This window comes from Apodemus sylvaticus, chromosome 13 (genome assembly GCF_947179515.1).
Source record: "Apodemus sylvaticus chromosome 13, mApoSyl1.1, whole genome shotgun sequence".
Classification (NCBI taxonomy): Eukaryota; Metazoa; Chordata; class Mammalia; order Rodentia; family Muridae; genus Apodemus; species Apodemus sylvaticus.
In genome coordinates this window covers 25670430-25697285 of record NC_067484.1, presented here as the reverse complement: position 1 = coordinate 25697285, position 26856 = coordinate 25670430, and the positions used below count along the sequence as shown (strand labels likewise).

Sequence of the window (26856 nt, the reverse complement as noted above, 5' to 3'; positions counted from 1 at the left end):
CAACTAGGACAGCTAATCCTTCATAGACAGATGGCATGTATTTGTGCTAGTGAGAAGCTAGAACATACAAAATGAATGGGAATGTTGAAATCAAATTTCAAATCAGTTTCTTTTTCTCAATTATAAAAAGTTTCATTGAATAGCTGTCAGTGTTTTCACCTTCCACAGTTCATTTTATTGGTTAGAAAAAAATCTGTCAGGAATATGACACATGTCTTTCTGCAAATTTATCTTAGAAGACCTGATTCGGCTTACGATAGAGTTTATTTTTAATCCACAATAGAGAAATCTACATGACTATGCCGAAAATGCAGTGGGACAAAAAGTAGCAAATGCTCTAATATTAGTTCACACACACACACACACACACACACACACACAAACACACACAGACACACAGAAGATGTGAAAGAGAAATTGATGAACTGATGAATTATGATTTGGAATCCTGTGTAGATATTGATATAGTAGTTAACAATTCAGTTATGGGTTAAATAACGTAGTTATTGTTTTAGGTATTAATAATATTTCATCAATTAAAAGAGATAAAACAAGCAAAAGCCTCATAAGAAGCCTCCATTCCACTGGTAGAAAGAAATTGAAGAAAATAAATACTAATAAGTGTAAAAACGACTGGTAAAATCATTCAGGCACAGTGACAGTCCCAGCTAATTGTAAGAATGAGTTGAAAAAATTATTTGAACCGAGACGTTTTTGACCAGCTTTGTTAACATAGTATCATGTTTTCTTGTGTCTCCTATTACCTCAGAAATCAAAGCAAAACTTAAACAGGCAGACAGACAGACAGACAGACTGACAAATAGACAAACTGTATGGAAAAAATGTGAGAATGAGTTCAAGATGAAGTGAGATTCAGCACAAATGCAGTAGAAGTTACATAAAGACTTACTAGTTGTGAGAATGGACATAAAGTAAAGGATTCTGTGTACATGACAGCAAATGTACATGACAGAGAAGATGGTTTGAGTAGATTTAGGACATATTTATAAGGTCTGGAGGAAGATTTTAAAAAATGAAACAAGAAGGAATATAAATGATCAGGATATAGAGGGAACAAAAACCCAGAAGAGGAAGGTTTTAGCAAATATGAATGAAGATTAGTCAAGGAAACGTTTTAAAGCAGGAAACCAGCACAGTCCAACTTGTGATTTCAATGTTAAGTCAGTTGTTAGAAGACCTGACTTGCCAGACTTTAGTCTTGGCATTATGGAAAGTATGTTACATAAATAAAAATGTTATAATAAATGATAGGATTCAATATGTGTTTTGTTCATTGGCTTTTGAACTCATAAACTTCAAAACTAAAGAATAACATTATAAACTTCTTGAGTTCTATCACTAAGCTAGAAGCAAAAATTATACTTATAATTATAGTCATTTCTTTCATAACAAGGAACAAGTATTTCTTTCACGAATCCAAGACCTATTTAGATTTTAGTACAAAGTGTTGATTGAAATTTAATTAGGGATCATGTATGTACTCCTGAGGATTCCATCAGGTTCAAGCCATACACATGAGAAGCTAGAACACTAGGAAATGACTCTCTGCTTCTTCCCTGGAACTCACTCAATATCTTCTCAAAATGGCTAAGGCATGTTTCAAAACCCTAACATGCTGAAATATTCTGAGGGAAAAAAATGCTTTGGAAAAAAAAAGTTCTCAAACTGAATTGCAACTTTGAAAGCAAAGTTCATTCTTACCTAGCCAATTATTGTATTCACCAACAATTTTTATTAAACCATACATACACTCTCTACTATGACCACTACATGCTTGATCTTAATTTAATCTTAACAGAAACCTTGAAAGGCAATTATTATTTCTTCTTCTTCTTTTAAAGGTCAGAAAAGTCATTGTTTTCTTTGAATCAGATGATTGTTGGTGAGTAATCACAGTGGTTCTTGAATATTTAGTTCTCCCAATAACCAGAAGATCCTATTTCTGTGTCAGTGTAAAATTCAAAGAAAAAATATATAGTCATTTGCATAGTAGCCTTTTGTCAGGGATATTGTATATGTGATTTTGAAAGTTATCCTGTTTTGACAAAGCAAACACATTCATGTAGTTTGAAAGGAGGAGTGGGCAAAGACTTCATCGATTTTGCTTGGTCTTCCTGAACTTCTCCCAACAATAATTTCCTCACTTGGAAATTGTTTCAGGGAAGAAGCTGAGGTTTATTGATGGTACCTACCTGTTGTCACCCTCTCTGGAGAAAAAGACTGTGTAGGTTTGAATGTTCCCTTTTGCTTCTGCAGGTGGACGCCAGCTCAAACGGACAAAGCGACTAGAAACCAAGACAGGGACCACATCTCTGGGAGCAGAAGGGAGGATGCTGGAGCTTGGGATGGCTATGAAAGAACAAGAGAAGAACATCAGAATTCTGGCACCACCAGGCATGACTCAGAACTGAACTATAGAGAATCAACGGACAAGAGAATCAAACAAGTCCTAATGAACGCTAACAAAGGAAATAATATCTGAAGCAGAATAAAGAATACATTTGAATTTCTTAGAATTATAAGAAGTGACTTCTCAATAATGTATATGATATATTGTATGATGTTTGAATTTTTTTCTATCCCTGGAATCTACAACACAAAGTAAAACAATACCAATACAGGTAAGTAGCAAGTATCAAGGAATAACATTTTGTAATGCAATTTTTAATGTTTAAAAGTCATTGTATATATGATGTGTATACAGGGGTAAGCATATACCATTGCACACAAATCAGAAGAAAACTGTGTATAGGGTGTCTTCATCTGCCTCTACAAAGTTCTGATAATGTAAAATTTTAATATATATATATATATATATATATATATATATTCTAATAGGTCTTGCTTTAGAAATATGGACTCAATAAAATATTACAAATGTATTATATTTCTTATAAGATCAAATGATGAAATATTTTGACCAAGAGAGGATAAGCAATATGAAGGCAGAAGAAAATATGTAAGTAATTTATTTCTCCGAATTCTTCCATGAACAAGGTAGGGATTAATTAAGTATATGAAAAAGCGAGTGAAAGAAAAATAAATTCATATGTCTATATTTGAAGAAATATTTAAAATTCAGAATATAAATGAGATATTTCCATATAAGATTATATTGGTTACAATTTGGTCAAAGTGTATCTATTAGCTTATTCAAGGGTTTAAAGCTGATCAAGGGCAAGGCCTTAGTCGCATAACGATCTAACAAATACACTTGACTGTTATGTTATTATTTTCATTACTTTAGAAGATGCAATTATATAGCATTATCACAAATAAGGAAGTCACCTGATATCAGGCAAATAAACATTTTCTCTGTCAAGAAAAGTTATAATTCTTTTAATTATGAGTTTCATTGAAAGGTGATTAACAAGAAAAACGACACAGAGCAACAGTTGGACACAAATGGACATGGGCCAATAAGATTCTCATTTAAATATTAATACTATAATACTTCAACATTCCACAGCATAAGCAAGGACTTCTGGGTAGGCATAAATGCCCCAGAAAGACAAGAACCACCTATCAATAATGAAAAAACCTAACTCATTCATAATTCAGCTATACTGTTTTTGATATACTTTGGGATATTTATATAATCTTGAGGACCAGAAATAATTAAAAGAAACAAATTGAGAATTGATGATGAATGCAGAACAAACTGATCAACATTGCCCCTATCTTCAGGCTTAGATGCTGGTCACACTAGTAATATCACTGTATACTCAACTTTATTGGATCCTAAAGACAAAATAGCTGATAAAGGGGCATGCAATAAGGACACATGTTCCACTATGTTCATAGCAGCCCTATTTGTAGTAGCTAGAAGCTGGAAAGAACCCAGGTGTCCCTCAACGGAGGAATGGATACAAAAAATGTCGTATATTTACATAATGGAGTACTATTCAGCCATTAGAAACAATGAATTCATGAAATTCTTAGACAAATGGATGGAGCTGGAGAACATCATACTAAGTGAGGTAACCCACTCTCAAAAGATCAGTCATGGTATGTACTCACCGATAAGTGGATATTAACCTAGAAACTTGGAATACCCAAGACATAATCCACATATTAAATGATGCCCAAAAAGAACGGAGGAGTGGCCCCCGGTTCTGGAAAGACTCAGTGCAACAGTATAGGAGAATTCCAGAACAGGGAAGTGGGAAGGAGTAGATGGAGGAACAGGGGGAGGGAAGAGGGCTTATGGGACTTGTGGGGAGTGGGGACCCAGAAAAAGGGGAATCATTTGAAATGTAAATAAAAAATATATCAAATAAAAAACAAAAGAAAGAAAGAATGGAAACCAGCAACCTTGGTAAAGAAGAGGTTGGGTGGGGACAGGGGGCTCTCCAGAATGCACCAGAGACCTGGGAGGTGATGTATTTATTTTTTAACTGTTTCCCAGTGACTCCTTTCTCTTGGCCTTTAGTAAATGTATGTAGGTTAACCAGTAAATTATAAAATAAATAAATAAATAAAAGAAAGAAAGATGCTCTTGGTATAGGGTTAGGTGCATCTTCTCTGACTGAACCCAGACCTAGCTGTCCTCTGCTGTATGTGTTAGGGACTTCATATCAGCTGGTATATGCTGCCTGGTCAGTGGCTCAGCTCCTGAAAGATCTCAAGGGTTCAGGATAATTGAGACAACTGGTCTTCCTACAGGATCACCCTCCTCCTCAGCTCCTTCCAGCCTCCCAAGAGGTGAGAAATTTCCTTAGTTGAGATTCCTTCTTCTTAGATGCTTGCTTCATGTTGACATGAAGCTTTCCAGCACAGTGCATATACCAAAATATCACAATGTATTTCATATGTATACATAGCTAGTTTTCAATAAAATATAATATTATTGATATGTAGTTTTCAACTGAATAGGAATTATCTGAAGACAGAAGTACTATCAATGAGTAATCTGTTAGTAGAGACATAAAAATTCCTTAAGATCTAAAAATGCACAACTGTACTTTACTGTAGAGAATCCCTTAATTTATTGGAGGAATTAGTAACTGCTGCTTATAGACAGTGCTCTGCAATACTTACAGTTGAAAAATGGATTTACATATATTTGAGTCACTTATAAATTCCAACATCATTCTCTTCCTAATTATGGTCTGTTGGTAAATGCATAATTCATCTTTGATGGATATGTTTATTTTTATTGTTCAGCTTCCTGAATCAAGAAAATGTTTCATCTTGACAGATGATTTCTAGCTTCAAACTACAAACAATACAAATGTCTGTACACAATTCTTTTTTAATGGAATGAAAAAATAGTTTATTCTGGAGCAATTTTGAGTGACCATGTCTAGGAAATAGAGATTTAGTTTAGCCCAAATTTCATGTTTGAATGTGAAAGCAGTTCCACAAAATTTTACAGTTTTACAGATAAAAGAAAGTCATAAATCAAGATTAGTTTAAAATGCACTGCCAAGAACATCAGAGAAGTGTGTATAGCAAATTTGAGGAAGCTATTCTGCAGACCCAAGATGTGATCCAATGATATTCTTACCTTTTGGATTATTGGAAGCTAGAAGGCTGCTAAGTTAATAGATTTGAAAACATGACTATCATTACTCACAGGTTGTTAGTTCAGTTACAGAACAGGGCAAGGAATGGCTGTTGCAGATGGTGAAAACTAGCCCAAGTTAAGGTAACTCTTGGACCTGCAACATTCTAAGCACTCCATGGTACTGAAAGTCTAATCAGCCAGACAGCCTCAACAGACACAACTTCTTTTCAGTTCTCATGCACAATTCTCACTGTTGGGTAACATCACACTCAGTGGATGTGGGTACTGCATATTATTTATTAATGATTACAAGGTACCTCGTGGCTTCAATGGCTTTTTCCTGGGAACTGATGTCTATGAGGCGAAATAATGGGAAGACAATGCTCTTCAGGAGCAAAATAGCTGATAAAGGGAATTAAGAAGTATGCTCTTGGTATAGTGATTGCTTCAAAAGTCCTATATGTAACCATTGGAATACAAGCAAGATAGTTCAATGAATACACATAACTATAAATATGAGAAGCTATATAGTCAGTCTTGTTAAAATATATAAAATTTGGCGATTTTTGTATCTTTATGTCATCTGTAATCCTCACTTTATATTAAGTGTTCTTGATTACTTAATTTTTCAGGTTTTTAATCTGTATAACATGCAAATGTTGTGTCATATACAGGGAGTACAGATCCAGATCATAATGGCTAATATGTACACTATCTCTGAGCTGGCTTTTGCAGACTATTTTCTCTACTTCTCTCTGTTTTCTTTCACTTTGTGCAGGTCCAGCTGAGTTTGTTTTCCTGCTGGGAATTAAACTGGTTATCTGTGAGATCCTTTTAAGTGTAGAGAAGGGGAGGTGTCTCACTTTCCAATGATTTGAGAAACATTTTCTATGTGATATGCTTCCCCATTACATAAAGTTGTAGAGATTTTATAGAATGACAGGAAGCTTTCAAGTTATTTCTACATCCACAGATCTTTTGTTTACTTTTGGTATGTTAAAAAATACTAGAGAATTAAAATATTTGGAATAAATAGAAAACTTTGCTACAAGTTAGTCAGTCTGTTAGAAAAAATTTGTGGGAGGAGGAGAACCGATTGTCATATGATAGGCAGTATCTTTCTCGAGAGCAAAGTAAAAGAAAGATTCACCAAATCTCCCTGTTTTCTGCATGACAGACATTTTAAAGTCGTACAGAGAAACCAAATTTTCTCCCTTTTCTCAGTTTGCTTCTACCCCTGGATCCTTTCTTCTAGTTGTATCTAATTTAGATATATACCACTCAGCAAGTCAGAGTTTATCATCTAGTCCCAACTTCCATATTTGCTGCATTTAGGATTTTCCCAATGGACCTAACACACTCAGACACACACTGTTGCACTCAGTGTTAAGTATTTATCCCTGCCACGTCCTTGCTCATCCAATCCATCACAAGTGTCTCCTAGCGACCAGACCTTCCTGTAATTCACCTTCCTCTAGCACATACCCTGTGCAGCATCCCGAGTAAGCTTATACAAATACACACTTGGTCATATGACTCTACTGCTTATTTGTCCTCCATATCTTTTTTTTATCCCAGGGCAAATTTCAAATTTCACTGTCCGCTTGCTCTTTCAGCTCATGCTTACAATTTGCCTTTGCTTAAGCTTCCTCCACCAAAGTAAAAGGGGGCTTAAGACTGTACACATTGTTGGGGAAGAAATCACCGGCACACCAGTGTGGAAAGCACTTGCTAAGGAAAACAGAGCAGAAAAGGGATGCTTAAGGAATGACGTATGTAGGACCTTAAGTGTAGGTTGTGACTGCAGTGGAGTCACCTCATTGAATGGAGAGGTGACAAAATACGAGCAAAGAACAGAAGCTTTCTGAATGCACAGTGATCAAAAATTAAATCAAAGTCAAATGTGAGATGACTCTGAGGTGTTTCTGGCCGTATGAGGAGACTGTAATCAGGGAGTTGACTGCACCCTTTTATTCTGAATGAACAGCACACACACTTTGTCCTGTGCATGGTCCCATGCTGTGCAGGGTCAATGAAACCTACTGGAAGCACTTCAGCTCAGACTTGAGACTACTGGATATTCAGAACAGCATACTTTCCCCCCAACACACACATAGTTTTATGCTCTTAGATCTGTAATAGTTTAATTGTATGGAACAAAGATAATATTTTCCTGCAGGTCGTTACTCAACATTTAATTATCAACATAGTATATTTTGATTTTGGTTGTTAAGGCTGGTATTGTTTTTAATCCCTGCTTGATTTTCTGACTTGTGTTTCATTTTTGAAACTAAATGAATTTTGGCTTGAAATTAGGAATTTCAACAATTTCTGAAATGGCCTCAAACTTCTGCCACTTAGTATGACCTACTTTTCAAGGTGGCATTCTCAATGATCATAACTATAAAATCAAATCAAAGATCATATTTAAAAGCAGATTCTTTGTGTTCTGCAGAATCAGTTAACCAGCCAAAATTTAAATCTTTTCATCAATATAGACAAGTATGGCCAATTTTTTTATATAGAGACTTGCTTTCAGGGTATCTTCCATGTATACCAATATTTTTGTAATATACTGTTATTTATGATTTGTTGTTAGTAACTTTGACTCATGTGCCATATGTTTTCAGGGTCACATAAAATCTCTAGTTTGGAATGAGGGACATCAATAGGAAAATGAAGATGACATAAGCAGACTGTCGACCCCTAGCACATAGTATGCCAAGGAATCCCGAAAAGCATGTGCTCACTCTGGAATCTGTAGTGAAGTTCTAATGCCAAATGAAGACACTAAATGAGTTATCGAGCTGATATTAATTGTAGAAAATGCAGAGGCCATCCCATGGGAGATTCTGTAACTTGCCACAGAATATGCTCAGGTGATAACCATTCTTAAAGAAATAAACACAGGTATCATGTCTTTCTTTTTCTTCACTGCCTTTATTTGAAGAAGATTCTGGAAAGCATTTTACCTCTTGTTTAATTGAAACATATGCTCCTGTGGATGTTAACATGCCTTTGGGGCAAGGCTTGTATGTATGCACAGAAGACAATGGTTATTATCTCTACCTGTATTTGCACCCTTTGTTCTAGGAGTAGAGAGGAAGAGGTTGGTGATTGGATAGACCTGTTGTGCTTGTTGAGACAATAGGAGATTTTTGTTTGGGGTTTTTTGTTTGTTTGTTTGTTTGTTTGTTTGTTTTTTGATGCTCATATTCATCCTTTTCTATTCCCTGTTCGACCTCAGGCTCTGCATAGTGTAAGTTAAGCAGTCTCCACTCTTCCACATTGGATAGCACCATCTGCCTACTTTGCTATTAAGTATATTCTGCCCTCCCGCCATTGGGGAAAAGCACCCCCTAAGTGTTTGTAAAGCATGAAACAAGCAGATTTTATTTTATGATGAATGTCTAAAGGTAAATAATGAATAATTCTATTTAAAAGTCTGGCAAGTAGTCAAAAACTATTGTCTTAAAATGAAACCCAAGTACAAAGCAAGCCTGTCCTAGTGGAATGGATAAAAAAGGAGTCAGTGTCTCAGGACAGTTAGCAACCACACACTTGCTTACTGTCAGTCAGGGTATGCTGTTAGGTTTTAGACCCAAGTACAAGGGACTGAAGGACATACTTTACATACCAAAGCAGACCTGGCTTCCAGGTTCTCCCAGCATCCCTCAGTCCCTACCAAGTACATTCCAGCCCTTAGTCTGGTTGACCTCCCCAACCCCAGAGGCTCTTCCCTATATAACCCAGATGTTGGTGTTTTTTTCTTTTTTGTTCTCTCTCTCTCTCTCTCTCTCTCTCTCTCTCTCTCTCTCTCTCTCTCTCCTTCCAACTTCCTCCTCCCTATCTCCTTCCCTCCCTCCTTTCTTCTGTTCCTTTTCTTCTCCTTTTCCATGGACCTTTCTAGCCTCAGTCCTTGGGGCCACTTCCCAATAAACCTGCATTTAATATAATTTAATCTGGTTTGAATTGTTTCATTTACCAGTAGAGAAATCACTTAGCACAGACAAGAAGTGCCTTTTCAGAATTCAATATGGAAAACTGCTTTCCACTTAAAACTACACATATAATTGACCTGGACATCGCAATTTCATTACGAACTTAAAAATTAACCAATGATTTCTTCTCAGCAAATCTGTCTGCAATCATTGACAGCACACAACTCAAAACACAGGGCCTCTTCATTTATCAATTTTAGGAGCATGAATAGAATTACTTAGTAAATGCTTTCTGATAACTCTTTTCAAATGTGATTAATGATAGGTTTAAAATTTTCATAAAAGTTTTCAAGAAGCTTTTATATATATATATTACATATATAATGCATATATATTTTCTTGATAAAATATATAATTATTGATATATTATATATTATATAATATTGTATATTTTATATATTATATGTATAAATAGATTCTTGGAAAAGTATATGAACATTTCAAAAAATTATGAGGGGAGACTTCAAATCTTTTGCCTACAAAGACAATTTACTTCCCCATGACATCATCAGCAAAATTAAGTTGGTTTTTCACTCATGCCAGTGAGGAATGCAGTGAGAGTGTTCACACAGGGAGATGTTCTTTTCTCCTTTGGCTGGGCTTCTGGAGTTTAGTCAGCTGGTCCAGACTTAGATGATATAGACAAAACTGAGAACAGCAGGATGCACAGATATTTTTCTCCCTCTGTTTAAAGAGTTGTCATATGAAAAGGATGGATACCTTTTTTTTTTTAAACAAAGAAATAGCTCCTTGCATTCTACAGGGGAATTAATTTTACCCAGTGCTAATCCCCCATGCTTTCTTTCCTCAGCAACTTCTCTTCAAATAAGGTCTTAATAAGGAACCAATCAGAACCCTTTCACTGCTCTGAGAGGCCTAATCTCTTGTCTGGCCCTAATCTCTCTGGCCCATTACTGTTTCCATGGTTACAGCTTCTTTATCTGTTGTCATAGAGAGGAAGAAGTGAATTTGCCATAATCTAACAAAATAGTCTTTCTCTTTTACGAACACTTTAAAAAAAGATTAGCAAAAATCAAGTGGTTAGGATGATTTCTGAAGTTAATTACATATGTAAAAAATGCTTTTAATATAAAAAAAATGAGATTTTTATGTCCAAAGCTTTAGTATGGTATTGAGTTAATTTTTCTTTAAAATCTTAGTCTTTGAGGCTCCAGGTATATTTTTTCATTGGCAAATTTAATATATATGTTTGGAAACCCATTTATAAATCTGGGCAAGCCCATATTGTCCAAATACTGGCAGAAGCATGTGGTTCCTGAGGGCTTTTTGCTCAACTGAGTAATCAGTTGCTGTGATTTTTTGTTCAATGAGGGACTCAGTGTGATAACCAAACGCATGTAGACAACATCTAATGGCATATCACAACAGTAAGCATTTTCATTTCTTTAACATTTTTCAATTTTTTGTTTTGGGAAGTGACAAGCTCATCTTTTCTACTGCTTTATAAGGCATTCGTTAATTACTTGTGTATTATAGATAATGCACACATTGCTGAATATTAACATTTATTCTACTCTTGTGAATGACTAGTGTCATTTCTTCCATCTCTATTCTGTCTCTCCTTTTTACCCTTCCATACTCTCTAAATTACTACCTTTTCTCCATTTTGTTATTTTAATAATTTTCAAAAAATTATGTGTATATATTGATGCTACACAATCCTATATAAATATACAGTTTTAGATACACACTAATGTGTATGCATATCAAAATGAGAAGTAAATGTGTGGTGTTTTCTGGCATTTTTCATGTTATTTTTTGAGATATGGTCTTTCATTGGACAAAGGTTACCAATATGGCTCTACTGTCTATGAAACTAATCTCAGATTTCTTCTTGACCCTGCCTGCCTAGAAGTAGGACTACAGATACTTCCTTTCATGCCTGGATTTACATGGTTACTAGAAATTCAAGCTCAAGTTCTCACTTCTGTGTAGCAAACACAGAAGACTTATCCTCAGACCTTATGAAATTAATTACAAGTGTATCCTAGCTTAATTCCATATATGTAGCATTTATAACCATTGGGCTATTTCACTTAACATAAACTTTTGCAGTTCATTCTACAATACAGCAAGTGTTAGCATCCAGTTTCATAGAGTGTAACACTTTGAATAGATAACCCATTTCTTTTTTCATTCACCTATCAAGATCTACCACAGTATGTGATAGGCTATATCAATTGAGGAGTACAGGTATATTTTTGATATACTTATTTAATTTTCTTTGGTGACACCAGGTAGTGGGATAGGTGTATCACACAGCAGTGCTATTTTTGAGGATCACCCATACTTTTCTCCATAATGACAACACTAATTTACTTCCCTTTCTCCATATCTCTTTTTAAAAAATAAATTTTGCAGTTATAATATTATTACATAATTTCTCTTTCCCTTTCTTCTTTCCATTCCCTATAAACCTTGCTCTTTTTAATCCATGGTTTGTTTTTCTATTACTTGTTTGAAACATATCTATCTATCTATCTATCTATCTATCTATCTATCAATTTATCACGTATATAAATATATATATGATATATATATATATATGATAATACCTTAAATTAAATATTAAGTAACTTTTTGAATGTTTTCAAGGCTGACCCTCTGGTATCAGATAATCAGTAGGTATGCTCTTAATTTCTCCAACTCTCAGAATTAGCTTCTTTGTAATTTTTTGTACAGTATAAATCTTGCACCTAATGTTCAAGGAACATTGTAGAAGAGAAGGCAGAAAGATTGTAAAGAGCCAGAGAGCCAGCCAGTTTGGTGTGAGATTGTCTTGTGAAAATTGCAGAAGCTATATCAATGAGGTCTCAAAAGCTGACTGCCTAAACATGTTCTGACCAAAGACACCTATATATGTACTAATATAGGAAGGAAATAAACCAGGAGGTCTTCTCCACATTTTGACAATGGTTATCTTATTTTGTATATTTAAGAAACTCTTTTCAGATGTGGATTTTCATCGAAGGGCAATAAAATATTTTGGGAACATATATTATGTAATTTTAAGAGGATAAGAAGTGTGGTTAATTTCCTACAAGGTATTTTTATTCTAAATTTTCAGATAGATATTTTGGGAATATAAGTATTTTTTTCACAATAGTTTTTATTATCTCCCTAAAAGTTTATAAAGTTTATTCTAATGATAAAGAAACAATTCTGTGGATTAAACTATGTTGTATGTAAAATTTCTTTGGTTATAATGAATTTAATTTGTAAAATCAACTATTAGCCCATTCAATATTCATTGAAGAATCCTTTTTGCAAACTACTACATTAAAAGCTTATAACTGTGTCTTCAGAGACTAAAGAATAAAGTTGCTAGACAGTTCTGTGCATAGATATCACAAAAAGGACCTATAATCTCCTTCTCACCTCTGTACTGTACTGTTCACATCAGCCCTGCTTTCTGTTCTTTTAGATAGTGTCATCCTATAAACAATCTGTAGATACGCCAAATATCTAGGAGCTAGAGTTGAGGTATCTACAGAGGCCTCTTCCACAGATTTTGTTTTTGTGCTTACTCTCATTGTAGAGGAATATTAATCTGGTAACATGGCTGGTCTGGCAAGGTATAGATCTCCTGTGTCTATGTGATCCAATTTAAATGACACACCTTTAAGCTTTCTGACAGAAACATAGATATGTTCTTAGTTTTTAATTTTTTTCTTTAATCTCAATGAAGTCTTTATTCTCAACCAAGGGAGGTAAAAAGAGTTTGTAGAAGGAAGCAGCCATGTTTGAAATTGATGTGCAATTGAGGGGAAGATAAAGTAATGAATTAGAGAAAGCTTTGACAGAGTGATTCAGGGACAAGATACTCCCAACTTTCACTGAACATACAGGAAAGAGAGGAAACAAGAGAACAGAAGAAGAGAGAAAACAGCAGGAGAGAGAGAAACAGTAGACGAGAGAAAACAGCAGGACAGAGAGAGAGAAAGAGAGAGAGAGAGAAGAAGGAGGAGGAAGAGGAGTAGGAGTTGGAGGAGGAGGAGGAGGAGTAGGAGTTGGAGGAGGAGGAGAAGGAGGAGGAGGAGGAAGGGAGGTTGCAGGTGAAGATAGGATGATTTAGAGAATGAGAAGAAGCCAGAAGATTAGATCCAAATGCCAGAGTTGACGTCAAAGGGAGCAATTCGGTGAGAAGCCAGTTCGATTCAGTCAGCTTGTAGAAGAGTGAGAACAGGAACAGTTGAGTTAAATGAGCCAGGATCTTATTGTATAACCTAGGTTGGCCTGAAATTTCCTTTGTAGCTCAGGCAGCCTCAAGCTAATAATCCTTCTGTCTAAGCCTCCCTAGTTCTACAATTACAGGTGTGTCCTAACATGCTCTGCCTGTTTAACTCTGTTCAATTTACAATGAATGATCATTCTTAACAAAATAAATATTAAGCAATAAAGAAAATGTAGAAAGGGTGAGCTTATTCAGCAGGAAGGAGGCTTCCTGCTGAATTAGACAGTTATTGAATTAAATCATGCAGGTAAAAGATTTAATGCTCAGTAATTGTTTCTGATTATGCTTAGTTCCACAAATCCCCATATAATGTTTTATATACTGTAGCCTGAGCAAGATATCCTTCTTATACTTTATTGGTTTAGCTTTCATACCTCCTTCTTTATTTAGGTTGTATGTTTCTCCAATCAGCTATTAATTTATTTAGGTTTCTCCTTTTTAGGTTTTTGTGGGACTATCATGAGATGAAGATCTATCTAAACACACCTTGCACTATAATGATATTTTCATTTAATTGCTATTTTATTTGATACCCTATGTCAAATTATAATGTAGGTTAAAGTAGCCTACTTTGTTCATTTACCACTTTTATCATCCAAATTTTCAATGTACATTAATTACTAATCATTTTCTAGACTTCTAGGATATTATTTGAAGTTGCACAAGTGAACGACTCTGCCCATTTGTGAGATAATTTGACGTCATTTAGATTTAATTAAGCCAACATTTGAGAATGTACACCTCACTGGAAGGCCCAAGGTTTACAGCAATCTGTTTATGCAAATCATCATTAATCTGAAAACAAACTACAAATCCAATCCAGTCACTGAACCAAGAGAAATAGCAAGATTGCAGGCTTATCATGAGAATGACTATTTTTTTCAACCAAATGGACAAAGTGTGATATATTTCAACCTGCTCTGAAAAGCCACTTCAAAAGCATCATTGCATGGTCATATTTTCTATAGTATAAAATGCTTTCTTGTAAAGGCACAAAAGGAGCTGGAGAATGTGTCTTGGGTTGATCTGTAAATCCAGAAAATGCCCTGAGTGTTGATATAGGTATGGATTCCTAATCTTAGGACTGTTCTTCAAAGGACACTTCCAGGAGAAACTGTGATCCTAAAAAAAAAAAAAAAAAGAGTCCCTGTGATCATAAAAAGGGCTAAGCTGGTGAAAAACCAAGGAAGGATTTTCATATCCATAGCAGTAGCTATACTTTTAAATTTTGAATTTTTATTGAAGAAAATGAAGATTGATTAACTGGTGCACTACTCTATGTTTCTTTTTTCCTTTCTTTTTCTTTTTTTCTCCATTCCATGCATTTTAAGCCTAAAAATACATAGATATACATAGATATGCATTTAATAATTCTCCTATTTCCATGGGGCTTATCTAGGAAGAATGTGTTTTGAACAGTTTACTCATTATGCAAATGTAAATATGCCTACAAGCATGGATAGGTTGTCAAAGATCTCTCTCTCTCTCTCTCTCTCTCTCTCTCTGTGCATGTGTGTGTGTGTGTGTGTGTGTGTGTGAGAGAGAGAGAGAGAGAGAGAGAGAGAGAGAGAGAGAGAGAGAGAGAGCACGCACATGTGTGCTCACTTGCTTTTGTCTAGTAAACTTCAGTGACAAATTATAGCATCTGGATCTTTCCTCCAATGCTGTGTCTCAGGCCAGAGTTTCTTTTTTCTGATTATTACTTGCCACATATAAATTTTAATCTAGATTTGGCAAGTGGTGCTGAGAAATGGATTTTGAATACAACGTAAAGAAGCTACCATACTATTTATATCCAACTAATGGCTATTGCTGTCTTTGCTTCTCCTTATATATAAGAAGCCTGCTTCTAGTGGTACAGTTGTATAATCATGGGTGTCATGAAACCTGTGAACCCTATAGAAACAGTGTAAGAATAAGTTGACCTCAATTTAATGGGTAAAGTGCATTATAGACAAGGGTTCTGCCATATATAAGGACAGTACTTAATCATCTCCATATGCATTTCTCTTTCATTTATCAGGTTGCAAAGCAAAGAATACATTTCTAGTATTTCATTTGTCCACATTATCATTACACATGTCTGTTTCTATAAGAGATTATTTTAAAAACTGTTTTACTCTACACTTTCCGTCTGTCACTATTCCTGGTTTTCTAAATATACCGTTAATCATCTCTTATCAATGTCTTTTTCTGTCATCTTTCCTCAGCCACAGCGTTGCCAAGCTTCACAAAATCCCTAGCACCTTGCCTGCCCACTCTTTCCCTTGAGAATTTGTATTGAATTTCAAGTCACTGTTTATCCTTTTCAATGCCCAGTGACCCCGAATGTGCCATTTCAGTACCCCTCTGTCACCAGAGCTTCTCTGGGGAAAAAGTCTGACAAACCATGACAGGTCCCCTTGCCTCCCTCATGTGTATTTTTTTCATCCAGCATCTCCTACAGCCATATGGTGTTTTGTGACCAGCTGCCTTGTGATCCTGTTCTCTGTCCATGATGAATATCTAAACACATAACAGAGGACATATCCGGTTGGCTATCCTGAGAAGCAGTGCTCTCAGATACTTTTTTTGGCAGAGGGCAGGAGTAATGAGACAGTGTTAAAGTGAAATACTGGACACTTCCTTTAACTAAAAATACATGCCAGGCAGTAGTGGCACAGACCTTTAATCTTGGGAATCAGAGGCAGGTGGATTAATGAGTTAGAGACCAGCCTGGTATACAGAGTGAGTTCCAGAACAGCCAAGGCTACACAGAGAAACCCTGCCTAGAAAAAAAAAAAGAAAAAAGAAAAGAAAAAAGTAAAAAAAAAAATAAAAATAGAAAGACAGAAAGACAGACAGGCAGACACAAAAGAAGGAAGGAAGGAAAAAGAAAGAAAAAAGAAAGGTAGTACAAAAGGAAAGAAAAAAGGAAGGAAGGAAGGAAGAGAAGGCATTAATTCTAGAAACTACTATGTTAAACAACTAGAAATACCAAGAAAAGTTCTTAATGGAAGACAGTGAAATTTAAGCAATAACAGCCAAAGCTTAACCACTCCCTTTTAGTACTCTGAATAAATACCTTTAAGAACCACTTTTACTATTTTAGTATTCTAAGAAACTAAAAAGAAAAAAATATGCTTCAATCGCATTTGATAGCTCAGAGATTTCTGCTAATGGAATCTTCCCAACTTAGCCAAGAGATTTTCATTTACGTTTAAACTGATTTATTTGAGAGCATGGTGAAGCTTGAGTTGGAAATGGGGCTGTTTTTCACTTTCTCAGTCACTCAGGAGGGCAGGCTGACTGAACGCTGTGTTTCTGTTGGACAGAATGGTGTCGGGTACAAGAGTCAGCAGAGCACACCCAGAATTCAATGGTGCGTCAGACCATGGAGATTCAGGGAGCATCTGGGGGCATTGTGCTCATTGTCAACCCTATGATGTTGCTCCATAAATTTTTAATTTGGAGCAAATTAAAGGGAAACAAAAGTAAAGTCAATAAACAAATATATCATTCCAATTAGAGGGAGTTTTAAAACTTTTCATTTAAATATATATTAGCATGTTTGAAGTATAAATAGAAAGGAAGTACATTAGGATATTTTCATATATTTGCATAGTGTGTTTATACCCTTTGCTACCCTGTTTTCTCCTTCTCACTCCTGTTAAAACCTTTTCTTTCTTCTTTATGTGACAGAGAGTTAATATATTTTCTTCAGATTTCACAGTAGTGTGGGAGTGGGTGAGGGAGGGGATACTGACAGAGGCATGCATATTTTACCAATGCTACCTCACTGAAAATGTCCCTCCCTCCCCTATTAATATTTCCCTTTGTGTAAATCCTCAAGGAATTATGGAGAACCATAAATTCTTCACATTCCATGTTGGCCTCAATCTTGTGAGGATCTTAGGCAAATAATCAGAGCTTCTGTGAACTCAAAAGTCAACCACAGTATCCCGCAGGGAAGTCAGAGTTCTCTAATGCTTGGGCTCCTGGCTGGGGCTCTTGCATTCTTTCCATCCCTGCTTTTCCTTTTTCATACCAGGCAGGACTTCTCAAATTGCAGGCTTTTGGCCAAACAGTTTTATTGTTATTCTATATGAGACAGAAACAGGTAGAGACTGATGTACCAGGATCTCTTCTGAAAAGCAGGGTTCTGTGCCAGTGGTGGCTCAGACCTCAACTGATTGATCAATTATACAAATTTAGCCTTTCCTTTTCTACAAGCAAAGTGAGAAAAAATGACAGAAAAATTGTAAAGCAATAAATAAATAAATATGTAAATAAATAAACCATATAATAAAAATAAATAAACTAAAATGACTCTGGCCAGGGAAATGAGTTGTCTAACTGCAGGTCTTTGCTTCTATGACCCCAGCTGGGATAGACCAATGCAGGAACTGCACATCCTGCCTCTGTGTCTGAGTTCACATGTGCATGGATTCTGTTGATTTAGAGAACTTTGTTAACTAAATTTGACCTCAGGTGTTTCCCTACTAAATATAGCCAGGAGTCCACAGAGACCATAATGTGTCCTTTAAGGAAATACATCTAGGAGTAACTAGAAAATAAAAGAAACAAGAAACAGGTGAATCAGAGCAAGCATCTAACATTAGCCACATCATATTAAAAATCTGAAAATTCTCTCCTCCTGTGTCTAATTCTCTGAAATGCTGGCAATGGATGAGAAATCAGTGCACTATTAAGAATGTTAACTTTGTACTCCTGCACAATTAACTTGTGGCCTCTAAAACACTGGCATGTTTAGCCTTGTCCATGTCCATGGTAAAAGCATCTTCAGACATTCTGTTATCCCTAGTCCCTGAGATTTTATGAAGAGATGGGAATTTGCCTCATAATAATAAAAGCCTCACACTGTTGTCTCAGTGTTGGAAACAGAAAAAAACCACCTTGAAACACATTCAGGTTCAAAGAGTCTACGGAGAGCACTGCTGATACTCATACACATGGTCAAAGTAAAAAGAGACAGATGGAGAATGTTGCAAGAAATGCAGAGTAGGTTCATGGTGACTAAATGCAAGGATACACCCAAGATTGGAATCTCAGAGAAAAAAGACAGTAATACAGCAATACCTGGTAAATGTTGGCAATAGAATATTGAAGATAGTCTACTTTATACCACCAAGATGACCAATCCTGACCTCTTAGTTTCAACAGATTATATTGTGATGTGAGATGCTCACAACAGAGAAACATCAGGGGCTACACATACAAAAGTTGTCATATATATTAAACTATCCTGTAAGACTAAAGGTGATCTATGTTATAAGGATAAGGAAAATCCTGCCATCCTGGGGGGCAGCTGAATATCTGTCCTAATGCTTACAGCTGTGATTTACTTTTAAATGCACAGGAATAGCCCTGAAGATGCAGAAAAAGCTCACCTATTAGCTTTGCATCATATCATTTTGTGTGAAAAGTAGAAATGAAACAAATGCAATTGAATAATTCGTAAGTTTACAGTGTTATTTCTGGATGCCAGCTAGATCATCTACCGACCAAAGGGAACAGATAAATCCTGGAGAGCTGGAAGAGAAGTAAAATGTTGCGTCCAAAAGCAAACCAAAGAGATAAAACACAGAAACGAAACCATCGGTCTGAGAAGTATCATCATTCCAGGGCACCCTAACCCGGGATGAGGCTTTTTATTTCACTGGGCATTAGCCTGGCTGTGTGCCTACTTTATTTCATCCTAATGAAAAAGGTGCTGGATCCCAACTAGATCTCCATTTCACATATTTTTGGCTTAGGTTGTGAGTGTGAAAATAATAAAGACTTCATGGTAAGCAAATCAGTTATGTGTTTAAGTTTGTGTGTGAATTCCCGAGCATGTAGACATTTTAGGGATTACTGCAAGAGATAGAAAATTGGGATGAGGAATCAGCACTATTATTTAATCTTAGGTGGTTGGGTATTCCTCAGGCTTTCCTGAGAAAGCCTGGAAATCTTTTAAAGAATGAAAAGCAAAAGAAGGATATATTTTTTTTTGCTGTAATAAGTCATAATTAAAGGTGGGGAATTTCCTTTGTCTAAACACACATTTATGAGGATGAAAGCCGAAACGAAGGCAAGACAAATTGCTCAAGGAATCTAGATAACTAAGAGCAGAGATTGTAATAAAGATTCATATTTCAATGACTCAGATGGAAACACTAGCTAGCAAATCCATAGAATCAAGACAGTTAAAATAGTGTTTCCAAATTTAAAATTTCATGTGTCACAGCGTATTCTTCATGCTAATGCATTAAAAGAAAAAATGAGAACTAGTTCTGGCTAATATTTGTTGCTGTTGTTTTGAGGGAGTTATATAACTTCCTATATAAATTCAGGGTCCCCTTACCTCTGCCTCCATTATGCTACAATTGTAGGCATGTACCATTATGGTCAGCTTAACTAGGAGAATGTTTATTCATTTGTGTCTTCATTTGTTTGTTTGTTTTGGGTACATAGAAATTGAACCCAAAGCCTTGTGCTTTCTAGGCAGCTAATCCACTAAGTAGACTGGCTTTCACGTGGATATTTGTGATTCTGTAAAATTTGTGAAAAACATTCTAGCTAGATTCTTTTGTTCTCAGAACTCTGTCACATCTCTGTCTTTTAAGAATTACCATAAATAATTATGAATTTCTCTCTTTGTGTGCACTAAATCAGAGACAGTGGAAATTATTTATCATTTCATGTATTGAAGACCAGAAAACAAAAGCACTAGGCACTTTAGCCATCACTTGTCTTTCTGATAACCATGTCTGAAGGAGGAATGAATACCTCAACAGTTGAAGTGTCTAGAAGAATCCGATGGGAAAGAAGCTTACCAGGTTCAAGCTGTATAAAGAGTTTCACTGGTCCACATGGCATCAATGGCAAATTTGGGAATGTGTATTAAAAGTGTTATAACTTACACAAATAGTTCATTAGAGAAGACTCTGTGCCATTTTCCTTTGGATGTTTTATGTGCTATGTAATATATTCTTATAGCACAATACATTATTATACAATAGCATAATAAATCCTTCTAAGTTCTGAGTTGATCCTTTAGATGCATAAGAATCATTTAATGAATCAATGGCTACTTACTATGTACTTTTTATTTTTATATATCTTTTTAAAATTCTCTTTCTGGGGCTAAAGAACACATATCACTAGAGAGTGACAATCTCTTATGTTACCTCTATATGAAGTAGCCTTTATGTAAAATTACATTTTCATTTCTTCATTGTGTTAAATAGTTTTTTCAATATAAATACCTACTTTTTTGTTTTGTTTTGTTTTATAAAGAAAACCTTGTGGTCCAGTTTTTAAGTATAAATATGCTTTAGATCTTTCATGGTCATAAGAAGAAGAAAACCAAACTGCCAAATCCTATCTTACAGCCTCAGAATATTAATGAAGTTCTGTTGATTTGGTGGGTATTTGGTGTTTATTTAAGATTGTGGTTTTCAACTTTCCTAATGTTGGGAGCATTTAATACAGTTCATTATCTTGTGGTGACCCTTTCATACAGTTCATTATGTTGTGGTAACCTCCCCCAACCATAAAATTATCTTGTTGTTTATTCTTAACTGTAATTTAGCTACTGTTATGAACTGTAATGTAAATATCTGATGTGCAGGATACTGGATAAGAGACCCACAAAGGCGTTGGAATCCATAGGTTGAGAACCACTCACTTAAGATAACGACTATGAGGGCTTCAAGTCAAAGACCTTCAGGTAGAGTCTGAGACATCTAGTGAATCTCTAATTCAAAATAAAAGTCCAAAAAGGCCTGGAGATTCAGTTTAACAGCAGAGGTCTTATAGAGCAAAAGGAGTCCTAAGGCTTAATCTGCTGTGTAACTGAGAAATAAAGAAAAAGTCCCTTCCAATAGTTCTAGACATCTACCATCTATTCTGATTCTCAGTTTCTGCTCATAATGATGCTTTCCATATGGAAGCACCATGCTAGAATATGGCAAGCTACTTTCTGTGAAAGAATTCATTTTCACCTCTACCAAATTAATCTGAGTAAAGACTGAGATATGTGGATAAGTGCTTTTTAACTTGGATTACAACATATGGTTTTCTAATACATATTTTAAAACTCAGCAAATCTGTTTTAACCAGATTGGAGTAATTTTATTTATAGATTCTTCAAAGAGTAAGCACATACTAAAAACTCCTTTACTCATATGATTAAGTTTTCTCATCTCAGAATAAAAGCTTCCTTTAGACAAGTACACAGACACGAACACATGCATTCATCTAAAAATCTGATGAGTTATCTATTGAAAATATCAATATTATCTTTTGCATATAAAGCACTTTTGTGGAAAACTGAGGCCTAATCAAGGCAGATGCTTATCCTAGTCTGCCCCACCCTTTTTTCAACCTCTAGATTCAATTAGGTATGCAGATGAGAAGCTAAATACCAGTGTCTTCTAAAGCCTTCTGTGCTGAAATCTCATGCTCATTTTAATGGTATTAATGCTGTGGAACCATTCAGAGATAACCCTGCTAGGAGAGAACCAGGTTGCGGGGCTTCATCACCAGAAAGAATGTCACACAATATCTCCGAATCCACTAGTTCTCAGGAGAGCACATTTCTATAAGCAAAGCCACTCCAATGAGTATGGCTGCTTCAGAACACAGATCTTTGAACCAGAACTTCTCATTTGCTTTTCTCCATTGCATTGTGGCACAGCAGGGAGGGAGACCCAAATGATAATCATAAGCCAAATGAAAGTAATTCACTACTCAGCACAGACTCTTTTCCTTTAGCAGGGACAAAAGCCTAAGTCAGCAAATGGTCATCAAAACCATTAAGTGTCTGTCCAGGAGGATAAAGACAGGGCAGAAAGGGGATAAGAGCCCAGCATAGTACTATCCAGGAGTATATCTTACATGGTCCAATGACTTTGTCTTGGATGTTTCATGTATCCTCAAAGCAATCACTTTAGCTCTCTGTTTCTCAGTTCTACCTATAAATGTTGATGATAACAGCAGTGCCCAGTACCCGGGGAAAACTTTAAGCATCAACTGAAACAAATTGATGTTCAGTATGTGATTGACAAAGAGCATAGGTGTGTAAAAGTAAAAGGACTCTGAAACAATCCTTGAACTTGGAACAAAAGTTAAACACCTTGCTCGCTCTGCTTTCACTGGTGAATGGTCACAGCAAATACTTCAGTTTTTCTCTATAGCTATTTCCTTAGTTTGGCACAAATAAAATAAAACTATGAATTCCTCTTTTGATTAATATAAATGGAGCTGAATAACTACCCTGGCAGAACTTGGATAGATACAGAAGACTCTAATATTTTCCTAGGTGAGATACTAACTCACTGGAAACAGTGAAGGTTAGAAAAGAAGACATGGGCATTGGCCAACACAAAGCAATTATGTCACCACTGTTTTGTTGAGTCATTCCTGTGCATTAAGCACTTCATGAGTCAGTCTATGAACAGTAAATAGTTTTATCGTAAATTTGTATTTTCCAAGGCTTTGGGTAACTCAGACATGCACCCAAGTTCTTAAAGTAACAGAAATCATTTACAGATCTGAGCTCTTGGGTACATTGGTACACTGTGCAGTTCATATAAGTACATGGAGTATTATGAACAAGTTGTGTTGAATGTTTCTACAGCTGTCTACCCCATATTAGAAAATGAATATTAAGTGCTTAGTGTTAGAGAGTTGTCATGAAAAAATACATTAGGCAGAAAGAAAGAGCTAGAATTATTAAAAGTCATATTTCTTAGGTTGAAATTATGGATACATTTGCAGTATTTAGTAGCTTGTCAGAGTGGCAGTCTTATTTTATTGTAAACCCACAGGCATATCGTTAGTGTCATCTGTGAAATATTCACTAATTCAATGGTAGGATTGTAAATTTTCCTGATTCTAGAAGGTAGAAAGCCACCTGTTATTTTGAAAACCTGAACACCATGTATTTAGAGGATGATAAAATTAAGGAAGCTACCATGGTATGAATCACAGATGCTAATTTGCTGGCATAAATGTAGAATGATATATTGTACAATCCTGGCAATTATGTCAGAAATCAGTCCAGAGTAATTCATTAACACCATTTCTTCAGCAAAAGTGGAGAGGTCTGACATCTGTAGCGAATATTATGATCTACGCTGTTTTATATTATTTTTTGATGTTATGAACAGTAGGCAGCCATAAGATAATTTGAATACCTAATTATTAAAATACTCAGGTTTCCCATTCATCTACTGTTCAAGAATGTGGATTCATTTTGCAAATTATAGGTTTTATTTTCCTGATGAAGAGGATGGAAAGTGACAAGTTTATAGAGAGGTGAGTTAACTCCTTCATGGCTTGGTCTACTGGGTACTTACAAACTGACTGAAGAGTTCTTATGACGCTAAGATTTTGCCTAAGAACCAAATATATGCAAATCAAGCACATTTGTTTTTTAAAATACTGTTTTCCCTATTTAAGCAAGACTGCATTATTATGCTCTACTTTTAAGTATTTGTAGATATATATTTTCATAAGTCTACTAGATTGTTTCTCTGTAAAGATGTCATCATGGAACCTTGTGTTTCACAGCATATCATGAAACAGTTGTAGCCAGAGTGACCTCATTTCATCAGGATTGAACATGCTGTAAAGAATATAATAAAGAATATAGAATTATACCCATTATCTGTTGAAGTGGTAAAATATGGAAATAATACTGGAATGGTCACTCTGTGATTAAGTAACCTGTAATAAAACTTTGCTTTTGTGGATCAAACCAAAAGTCTCCCATTTTCTTTCAGAAAGGAAAATCTATGATGTAGGCAATGGAGGGACTGCCCCCTAAGTCAAAGAACTGTATGTGAGCTCTGTGGTCAGTGAATGGTGTGAGAAACTCAATGTTTCTGACTCACAGCCCTGTGTAGCTGTCTATACAGGGAAACTATAAGATAGATCTTTCCTTGTTAGATGATGATGAGACTTCAACTTTAATGCTCATCTGGATTGGATCCCAACAAGGCCATGAAGCACAGAACTCTGCAAAGTTTGGCTCACAAATCTGAGACTGAAGATACGTAATGTGTGAAATAATCAAGTTAATGGTTATATAGCAATTTGTAGCTAATATTATATATATATATATATATATATATATATATATATATATATATATATATATGCCACTCTGTTCCTAGGATACAGGAGACCATTGAGAGCTTTACTCGTGCAAACTGGGTTGTCTTTAGAACAGCCCTTCAGAGCTTGGTTATTTAGTACATGTCATGAATACCATCAACTCCAATTATTTTGGACCTATCCTGAGCTATGTGAGGAGTTTGTTTATAAGCAAGAATTTGTAAACACAGTAGCCAGGGAAACTAAATTTTGTTTAAATGCTGAGACTTGAATTATATCTTTCATATACAGGAGTTTCTGCTCTGTAAGCTATACACATTAGAAATATACAATGTGATAAAATCTGGTGTGTGTGTATATATATATATATATATATATATATATATATATATATATTTATTTATTTATTTCTGCCACCTAATTCCAGTCAGTCTGAGATTTGCTTCCACTTATAGTTTCAATTTGTGTTTGCTAGAAATATTTACTAGCAGGCTGAAGCATATAGATTGCTCTAAAGCTTACTTTCTACACTTAGCATAATACAGGTACTCTGATTACCTTGTGACACTGAAAAGGTAGCATAAAGTTGAGTCCTTGGAATGCTCCTCCTTAAGCACTAGCAGTTAGTGGTCAACAGGGCAGAGGCTAACATTTTCTTCTGGGGCATAGCAACAGATCATCTTCTCTAATTAAAAAGCTCCCACTTACGTTTATACCAGCAATTCTAATTGAACTCACTTGGTCCATACACAAAAATAATTCATGAAAGTAAGAAGGGGGACATGTTGGAAAGAAGTGTTTAACAAGAAGGATGAGTAGGTGATAAAGGGCAAGGAATAATGATATCTACTAAATTACAAATGTGTATGAAATGGTCAAATCATAAAATTATTAGAATGAAATACCCCCAACTTTTTGACAGTCATCCTGAATGTGATTTTTCTTATCTGACCTTGGAAGGTAAAGTGGGGTCTGTTTACCACTTGGATAGGAGAAACTATTTATTGTAAATAAACACTACTTACAGGTTACAGGAGCACATTCTGATCCTTCTCTGCTCATATGTATATGGCCAGCTTTATATTGTATGGAATTTACACACACACACACACACACACACACACACACATATATATATATATGCTAGATTTTTCTTCTTCAGAATTTCTTAAAATTAACAGCAATGCATTTTTCTGTCGAGTGAATCCTGCAAATCTGTGATCCAAATTCCAACACTTTCATCTCACCAAGATTGCATGTGAAGAAAACTGATGCTCATCAGGTACTTGCTGTTTGATGAATGAGAGAGAGAGAGAGAGAGAGAGAGAGAGAGAGAGAGAGAGAGAGAGAGAGAGGCAGAGAAAGGCAGAGAGACAGAGATACACAGACAGACAGAGAAAAAGAGAGAGTGACTGGCAGAAAGACAGAGAGACACAGAGATTTAGAACACAGCTTAAAGGTCAAGTAACACACACACACACAATGTGAATCTCAGTGTATGCAACTTTGTATACATCTACATATAATATGAACATACACACTTACTTTTCTTTTTGAAGTAAATCAAGTAACTGGTCATTTTTGTAGGTTAGAACTCAATGGGAATGCAGTCATAATGGCTGCATGCATTTGTACAGTAAATGGATTTAATTCATTAACTGACATTATATAGTAAAAAAAATCAATAAGGAAAAAATAGGCATGCTCACTTTTCTATTTCATCAATACTACAATGCTTACTATGCATGTGTCTTAGTATTAGGACAACCTGAGCTCCAGAGCTAGGCTGACACCTGTCATAACCAATTAGTTAAATAGAAAACATGGTGTAAAACATGACTTATAAGTTGAGAGCAGTTCTCACACTTACAAATGCTCCCTGGGGAAATGATGCTGTGCTGTTCCCCTCTGCCACTTCTGAATGGCTGAGCACCATTTCTTCCAAAACAATGAAAACAATGGAA

General features: G+C 35.5%; 1 protein-coding gene across 1 annotated transcript in view; it reads right to left on the bottom strand.

The window, feature by feature from the left end:
• The window catches only part of Dcc (DCC netrin 1 receptor), a 1165761-nt gene that overhangs the window by 359231 nt on the left and 779674 nt on the right, over positions 1-26856 (bottom strand). Inside the window, exon 8 of the mRNA XM_052155825.1 lies at positions 2214-2370. Coding sequence (XP_052011785.1) covers positions 2214-2370 — 157 coding nt within the window. The remainder of the gene's footprint in view (positions 1-2213; positions 2371-26856) is intronic.